At 43.9% G+C, this 9258-nt stretch overlaps 1 protein-coding gene across 1 annotated transcript; it reads left to right on the top strand.

Moving 5' to 3' along the window:
- Positions 1 to 4872: 4872 nt before the first annotated feature.
- LOC109759803 (nuclear transcription factor Y subunit B-4) lies at positions 4873 to 7366 on the top strand. Its single transcript, XM_020318642.4, has 6 exons — positions 4873 to 5063; positions 5166 to 5361; positions 5456 to 5585; positions 6621 to 6626; positions 6721 to 6798; positions 6958 to 7366. The coding sequence occupies exons 2-6, from the start codon at positions 5180 to 5182 to the stop codon at positions 6970 to 6972; spliced, it is 411 nt and encodes a 136-aa protein (XP_020174231.1). The 5' UTR covers positions 4873 to 5063; positions 5166 to 5179; the 3' UTR covers positions 6973 to 7366.
- The last annotated feature ends 1892 nt before the right edge of the window (positions 7367 to 9258 follow it).

Here is a 9258-nt window from a genome sequence, read left to right on the forward strand (position 1 = left end):
GCCGCTTCTTATTATTGATACATTCTTTCTTTATTTAAATCAATGTATAATGTTCATTAGAATATGTCATATTATGTATGTGATTACTTTCTTACGGGTAACGGGAACCCTATTGCCCCCCCCCCCCCTCCCGCACGCCGCTTCTAGGGGGGACAGGTGAGGGAGTCCTGGATTAGGGGGTCCTCGGGCGTCCGGGCTATGTGACGTGGGCCGGACTGATGGGCCGTAAAGATACAGGATGGAAGGCTTTCCCCCATGTCCGGATGGGACTCTCCTTTGCGTGGATGGCAAGCTTGGCGTTCGGATATGAAGATTCCTTTCTCTGTAAACCGACTCTGTACAACCCTAGTCCCCTCCGGTGTCTATATAAACCGGAGGGTTTAGGCCGTAGAGGTAATCATAATCATACAGACTAGACATCTAGGGTTTAGCCATTACAATCTCGAGGTAGATCAACTCTTGTAACCCCTATATTCATCAAAGTCAATCAAGCAGGAAGTAGGGTATTATCTCCATTAAGAGGGCCCGAACCTGGGTAAACATCGTGCCCCTGTCTCCTGTTACCTTCGATCCTCAGACGCACAGTTCGGGAGCCCCTACCCGAGATTTGCCGGTTTTGACACCGACATTGGTGCTTTCATTGAGAGTTCCTCTGTGTGGTCGACAGAAGGATCGATGGCTCGCCTTGTCGTCAACGACAAAATCACTTCTGGAGGGGCAGTTTCATCCCATGTCATGTAAATGAGCATGGGCATGGGGCAGTGGAGAATGTACGGGATAAGTTTGCTATGTGGTCCCCATAGGGGATTGTCCTCATTGAGCCTTTACTGAAGAATGCGGCGATTTTAATATTATTAGTCAAATGGTTCTTTGAAAAAATGGTCCACGAGGTTAGAGACCATTCTCGATTTTCTGAAAAATGCAACTCTATGATCAAAATGATTGGATATACATTTTCACGTCTTACTTGCAGTCGTCCATTGTTTCTTACTTGCAGTCGTCCATTGTTCTTTAAATTTCGTATATTGTTCCAAAGAAGCTCTTATTGTTTGTTTTAATTCAAAGGATGTTCATGTGGCTTTTAACCCCACACCCCCCCTTTTGGTAGAGCTTCCTTTGTTCGTAGGTCCAAAGCCATAGGAAAATTTTCTATTGAACTACTCTGCAAAAGAAATTTTTTGTATTAAGTCCATACTCATTGTTTTTCCTTTTCTCTATGACACTGTGATAAATAGTCCACAACTACGAAAAAAATTGTATTTTTTTATGTATTTTTTCTTCTGTTTTTGTGCTTTTAAAATGATGTGAACTAAGCATGCTTCAAGCCCAAGGAAATCTTTAAGCCGTCATGACCACTCAGAGCTTCACTTTTTCTGCCAAGCGCACTAATATATCCATGGGGGAGATGTAAAGCAACCACTTCCTCTCCAATCTTGCGGAGAGCGTTAATTACAAGGGAAACAAATGAGAAGCACAATGATGCAACCAAGAACATTCCATGACAGTCCCCTCGACTTTGATGGTCTTCTCGGAGATCCTCACTTGCTAGTTGGATAGTTTGGTCTTCGCTCTTTGGTTTTGTTGTTGCTCGTTGCTTTGGTTTTGACGATGTTGGATGATGGTGATATGTAATGTCAGTAGCACGCATCAAGGGTGTGGTGTCGTGGATCTGAAGCTGTTGGTCTCATGAGACTACTTGCTCTGTGGCTCTTTCGCCAAACTCGTATCACACTAGGCATCTTAGTGCAATCATCTGAATCACGGCCTGCTTGGTTCGTCGGCGGTGTGATGACTGCGACATTGAGCGGCTTCAAAGCCGTCGAAGAAGAAGGCCTCACTCAAGCCTCCATTTCATTCCACTTGTTTATTTAATGATCTCGTTAAATATTTACCAACAAGTGTCTTTCTTGAGGGATCATATTTACCAGCATGTTTGTTGTGAGTATAGGATGAAATTTCCTTTTTTTTTAAACAAAGACAAAGATATTGTTTTTGAAGAAAAAAAAAAGAAAGATATTAAGGTAACCAACCTCGTTTAATCAAAGATTCTAGAAACCCACAACAAACAAATGCATTTTTTAATGGATCTGGCTACCTGGCGAACGAGCGCCCGTTCGGGCCAGCGAGCGCCCTCCCCGAAAGGAAAGTTTTAACGCACGCCGCATCAGGACAGTCTAGAAAAGGAAAAACCTCCCGCGCCAGCTTCCACCTGCATTTATTAGGGGATCAAAAACTTTAAAAACTTGTAAATTTTGATTAGAATGTCAAAATTCAAATCCGTTTTCACCAGTGGGTTTCTCGCGATGAGTTCTTCAAAACTAGATCCCATATGAGTAGGTTTCGAAGAACTTTTTTTTCCGAGCAACTTTGTGTGCTACAGAGGCAACTTCAGTGTTATAGAAAAGCAACTCCTTTTTCCTAGTATGACTACCTATCAACGGAGGATCCTTTTAAGTCGGTTACCATGACTATCAATTGACTAGTTTCACCTCTAAATCGCCTAACATAAAGACAACTCCAACGTGGATCACCAAAACGCCCTAAATATCGGAATCGACCTCTCTAGACACTTTTAGCCATCCAATGAGTCCAACTACTATCAGGCATGTAAAAAAGGTCTGCTGCCCCATATGAGTTCCTTGCAGTAAAAAATAGCGTGCATCCCCTATGCAAAAGTAAAAAACATGCAACAACTTTGCTATGATTTCAGACAACTCTTACAAAATTTGAAGCAACTAGTGTCATGCATTAAAAGAGGGGTTGCTGCCTCATAAGCTCCTTGCAGTAACATCATGCAACCCATGTGCAAAAAAAAAAGAACCACAAAAACAACTAGTAGAGACAACATATATAGGTATGTTCCACCCGATCCCCTCTACGGTCGCACCAAGGGATCCCACCCGAGGAGGGGAAAATCTTGACTCCCCCTCTATGACCCAAACTTAATTACAGGTATCTAAAACATTTAGATATTTATCAAAAAATGGTCTTGATAAAATATTTCTGTTCGTGAGGATTGGGCAACTGGATACATGGTTTTAGGCAAACTATTTGTTGATTGTGGGCAACTGGATACTTTGTTTTAGGCAATTGTATGGTTGACTGTGGGCAACTGGATACTTTTTTAGGGCAACTTTGGGTGTGAAGGAGGCAACTATTGTGCTATAGAGAAGCAACTTCTTCTCTTTGGCCTAGTAGGACTTCCTATTATTGTTGGCGTAAAAACAAGAAAAATCAGACAAAACATAACGCCCCTTTAGTGCTACATACAAAACAACTTTACTACACTATGTGTACCTGTGAATTTTACAAACATTATCCCAACTTGCCTATCATGCATAGTTGCTCATTTGCCTATTGTTTGATAGTTAGTTGCCTACAATTGATGTGCAGTTGCCTATAAATATTGTAAATTGCCTACCGATTGATGCCTAGTTTCCTACTATTGGTAATTAGTTGTCTATCATTGCTTCTCGGTTGCCTAACTTTGCAAAAATAGTTGCCTACAATATTGTGAAGTGGTTTACCATTGTTTTTCTAAGTTGCATGCAAACACTCTAAAAGTTGCCAAAATTGAGCACCAAGTTGCCTATCGTAGTTAGCAATAGCAGATACAAGAGTATCAATGGTAGATGACTTCATAGTATTATAGGCAGTTTAGAATCAACAATATGCAACTTAGAAGTACCAGTGAGGAAGCTAGGAGAATATGCAACTTAGAAGTACCTGTGAGGAAGTTAGGAGAATGTTAGAGAAAATTAATTAGGAGAAAGTGTAGTGAAGTTGCCTATTTTTTGCACTAAAGTTGTCTCTCGTAGAAAGAAAGTTGCTTATAAAGGTGATATGATGTTGTCTACCTTTGTTCAAGGTTATTCTCTATTACTAGTTAGTTGCTCATTGCTGGTACTTAGTTACTTTAAATTGGAGTGGAGTTGCTTCTGTTTAGCACTAAAGTTGTCTTATCTAGCGTCCAAGTTGCTTTCTGAATGAAAGAAAAATCATCAAAACGTATTCATGTGGGTATAGTTTTGAAGAGCTCGTCAGGACCTGGCTAGCCAACATCCGTGTGCTTAATAGCGTTGGCGGGCAGACTCCCCTAGAAAAGGAAAATACACAGATCTCATACCACCCATCCCCACATAGTTCAAAATTTGAAATCATGATAGATGACTTAAATCCCACAAAAACTTTTCGATATTGTAGGCAACTTAGGTCCCTTGATGGATAACTTTCATAGTATTGTAAGAAATTGAGGATCACTCGTAGGCAACTTCGTAGTGAAAGGACAACTTGGTTTCTGCGGTAGACAACTTATAAGCCATGTTAGAGTTTCCACTCTACGGTAAGAAATTTTCACAGTATGATAGGCAACTAAACAATCCACAACTTATTTTCCAATGTATGCAACTTAGAAATCATGGTGACCCCCCTATTACACTCTTGCACACAACTAACTAGGTGGCTACTAGGCGAAGTTAGTCATACACACGGTGCAATTCATCTAGCAGCAGAGTTGCTCATGTTTAACACTAATGTTGCTTCATCTAGCATCAAAGTTGATTTCGAAAAAAAATCATCAAAACATATTCATATGGGATCTAGTTTTGAAGAGCTCGTCGCGAGGAACCCTGTAGTGAAAACGGTTCTGCGTTCTGACACTCGGTTCAAAAGTTGTAGCTTTTTGAAAATTTGAAACAGAATGAATAGATGACGTTGGCACATGCATGCGCTTTACACTACCCAGTGGATAACGCGTTTATTACACACAATAAACTCATCTAGCGCGTGCGCTCGCCGCGTCCATCCGGCGCAGCTGCACTGTGAAGTATTTAGGTTTTTTTAATAAAGCTAAGAAATCGGACGGTTAGCGGCAGGCCCTTGTTGGTAGATCGGACGACAAGGCTCCGGAGCCTTCCCCTCCTCTGTTCCCGTCTCGCGCGGAGCACAACGCTCGCCCTCCACCAACTTCAGCTCCAGATCCGGCGGCCGGCCGCGCCCTCCTCCCGCACCAACCAACGGCGCTGATCCCCTCCGCCATCTCCGTCCATCTCCCCCCAAATTAGGTAAGCGCCGCTGCTTCTCTTCTCCCCTCGAAACACAAAAGCTTCCCCTTTTCGCCACCTCGCCGCCGGCCTCTCACTCCTTACCATGGCGCCGCCGTGCAGGCGCAGGCCTAGCGATGTCGGAGGCGGTGGGCACGCCGGAGAGCGGTGGGGCGAAGGAGCAGGAGCGGTTCCTGCCGATCGCCAACATCGGGCGCATCATGCGGCGCGGCGTGCCGGAGAACGGCAAGATCGCCAAGGACGCCAAGGAGTCCATCCAGGAGTGCGTCTCCGAGTTCATCAGCTTCATTACCAGCGAGTCAGTCTCCGCCCCTCGCCTCCCTCTCTCCCTCTCTGATCCGCTCCAGCTTGCTTAGTACCAACTCACTAGTCTGTGATCCCGGGCGCCGCAGGGCCAGCGACAAGTGCATGAAGGAGAAGCGCAAGACCATCAACGGCGACGACCTGATCTGGTCCATGGGCACGCTCGGCTTCGAGGACTACGTCGAGCCCCTCAAGCTCTACCTCAAGCTCTACCGGGAGGTATTCATCCATTCATTCATTCCCCTCTTCTCGTGCTGCTTGTGCTACGCATGTGCTGCTTGTGAGAGGAATTCTGAATTGATGTGAGAAGAAGGCTGGGTGGGTACAGTATTGGTGTTGGGGAATTCTGAATTTCGCCAAGGGGCACTGTATTTGCGATGTGTAGCTGCAGTGATATGGTTCCTAGGCTCCTGATAGGCAGGCAAGAGGATGCCCCTGAATCGCGTCTGCTGTCGCTGTGCTCATCAAGGCATTGACTTTAGTTAGGATGTCACTCACATGGGTTCTGTATCTCACCGTGTCGATGAATGCCTGATGGAGTTGTCAACAGCAGGGTAGTTGAAGATTTTCTGCAAACTAAACGTCCCAAGAGTCCGAAGTATGCATCACTAGAGTGGAATTTCCCCTTTACTTATTATTAATGATGGTAACACAAACCAACTCCATAGAAATTGTACTAATTTTGCAACTGAAAGAATCAGGGTGATGCTTTTCGCAAAAAAAAAAAAAAAGAATCAGGGTGATGCTAGTTGCGAAATGGGCAGGTTAAGAAAGACTGTAATGTAAAAGATGATAGTCCCTCAGTTTTGCCTTCATTAAGCTACGAGTCTGTGACTGCTAATGTCAAGTCGTTATTGTTGGATTTACCATTGATGAACAATATGTGTTACTTCCTCCGGCTGAAATTAGTTGTCGCTCAAACGGATGTATCAAGCACTGAAATAGTGCTAGATACATTTTTTTGAGCGACAACTAATTCCGGACTGAAAATGAATGTGCGGCCAGAACTGCCTAGGCACGATGTTACTCCCTCCGTGCAAAGTTGGGTCATCTATTTTGGAACGGAGGGAGTACCTTTTTAATGAAAATATTTTGGCCAAACACAGGATTTTCTTGTTTTTTCTGTAGTATACATGGTTTTGCAAACTCCTCCTTACCAATAGAATTTTATATTTTACACACAAATAACTTTTGTGCTGATGAGTTTTTTTTCTCTTTTTTCATCAATGATGATGACCCTTGATGTCAATGAAGATGGAGGTATTTTCATTGCCTTACTAATCTTCCATCTTTCGGTGATCCATTATCTTAGGTTCAAGTTTTCTGAATTTACTCTTCATTCATTGTCTTCTAGGGTGACACTTCAAAGGGTTCAAAATCTGAGCAGGCAGGAAAGAAAGAGGTTGCACTGAACGGGCAGCCTGGATCATCGGTAATATGCACTTCCCTCTCTTAAGTTGATATCGAATGTATTCCATTACAGCTTGCGTGATTCGAGCTATTAGGCTTTTTTGCTTTGTATAATCTGGTTATATTTATACTCATGGACATAACGATGGAAATCTCACTGGAATATTTTTGTTTCCGACAGTTCAACGGCATGTAGAATGGAGGATCATACTGATCGGTGTGTGACAAACATACGATTCGTTGGCAGTGTGATCCTAGCGATACTGTGCCTTTGTGGCCAGAGAAACTCCCCAACACCACTCTGCTAGTTCTGTGCAAGCAGGACCTGAAATACTGTGATATCTCTTCTATAGATGTTAGTTGTTCTTCCCCTCTCTCTAGTGCAGTCCATGTGTTGTATCAATCCGTCTAACCTTATGGTAAATTCAGAGTTTTCCACGTCAAATTTAGGGGGTAGTAACTGTAATAAGATGGTGATATCCACCGCTTACGGTGTTGAACAGGTTCGAAAAACCGCAGTCTTTCGCCCGTGCAAGGTATTGACTGAAGAAGATAATGCAGCTGCTGATGTATGGTTTTGACCGCAATAACTTGTCATCGTGTTGTTTTGACCGTGGTAACTTGTCATATATTGCCTTGACTGCAAGAACCTGTTGTTTGTCCACCAAAGTACCACACGTGTGGGTGGCGCGGCTGTCTTATTTTGTGTTGTCTTGCAGAGGAAACTAAAAAGTTGCTACTATTACTGAAGGTGTTGTGGCACAAAAGTCATATGTGTTCTTCTTCTCCATGTCCTCTGAAGTTAGTAGCTTAGCCTCTGAGCTGTTCCGTATGACTGATTCAGACTTTTAAGTTGGTAGATACTACCTCTGCGTCGTAACTTGTGTCGTTCTGATGAAATTCGACACGTTCTGTCAAGTTACATTTTGACCATCAGTTTTCCGGTGAAAACATGTGTCCCCTAGAGACAAATTGTGGAGGAAGCTGAAAGAAGTTATACTGCCGAAGGTGTTGTGCTGCGAAAGTCTAATGTGTTCATCTTCCCCGTGTCCTCTGAAGTTAGTAGCTCGAGCTTCTGAGCTGCTCTCATGACTGATTCAGACTTTTAAGTTGGTATTTACTCCCTCCAGGTCGCAACTTGTGTCGTTCTGAGGAAATTTGACACGTTCTGTCAAGTTACATTTTGACCATCAGTTTCCCGATGAAAACATGTGTTAACTATTGACTATGGTAATACGTTTTACGGTGAATCTAGTACCGGAGTATTAATATACTCCCTTTGTAAAGTTTAGATAACATTTTTGTGACGCAGCTTCTGGTAATGGCTTTTTATATGAGCAGTCAAACAATAATAAAATGTTGGACTCAATAGATTATACTAGTGTTTTGTGAGATACTCAAAGAAGGGTTCCATGATGATCGAGTTGCCTCGTCAAAGCCATTGCCGCCTGCCGGGCCATTTGAAGATCACACGTCTCCCTCATCTTCTTGACCTAGCGCGGTCAAACTCCTGCCAGTGACGGCTCGTCGGCTACTTATCCTCCTCTCCGTTGTACTCTTCTTTCACTTCTTCTTCTACCTCAGGACCTTAGGCGATTTGGTCGATGTCGACGGGGGAGGAGCAGAGAGCGAGTAAGCCGCCGGCGACGGTGAGGATCGTCGAGACGCTGTACGTCGAGGCCGGCACGGCCGCCGACTTCAAGTCCGTCGTGCAGCGGCTCACCGGGAGGGACTCCGCCTCCGCCGCAGCACTACCAGTGCAAGACCGGACGACTCCGCAGGGTGCTGACCGGGGGGCTGGCGCGGGGGGAGGAGGTGGCGCCTCCGACGCAAAGCGGGGCAGCTGAGATCGACGCTGCGTGGATGAAATGATCATTGGCTCATTGATCGCTCTTGGTTCCAGCCTGCAGTCGTACGTAGCTTAACTGTTAGCTTTAATCTTTCTCTGTTGGGTTCTTTTGTTGTATAATAACAGGGAGTTGTTAGACTCATACATGCATTCATCTTCTTCTTCTGTTTAATGTACTCCGGCGCGGGGGAGCCGAGCAGGGGACCTAATTAACTCCCTTGTAAGCATATCATGGAATAACATTTGCGGGTATCAGCGTAAATAGTTGCAAAGCGAGCGAGGTAGGTGGTGACATGCATGCATGACCTCTTATGCCGAGCTCTTCGAAACAAGTTCAATGGCCAATATATTGCTTTCAAACTGTAGACCAAACATAATTCGGACGGAGCATATGAATGGTGTTCAGTTATTGAAAAGTTATTTGGTTTTTGTTAGCGCACTCGGAAGGTGTTTTAGTGATCCCCAAAAATTGTTCAAAACTTTCAACAAAGTTTGGACATCATGTTTACGTGAGCGCAGTGGTGAATCTTGTAAGAAAATCAAGGGCGGGCTCAAAGTTAATGATATGAAGAAAAAAAGTCACTAACACCCAGCTATTTTGTGCAAACAAGGTTAAAATTTGCTAGAATACTA

This window comes from Aegilops tauschii, chromosome 1 (genome assembly GCF_002575655.3).
Source record: "Aegilops tauschii subsp. strangulata cultivar AL8/78 chromosome 1, Aet v6.0, whole genome shotgun sequence".
Classification (NCBI taxonomy): Eukaryota; Viridiplantae; Streptophyta; class Magnoliopsida; order Poales; family Poaceae; genus Aegilops; species Aegilops tauschii.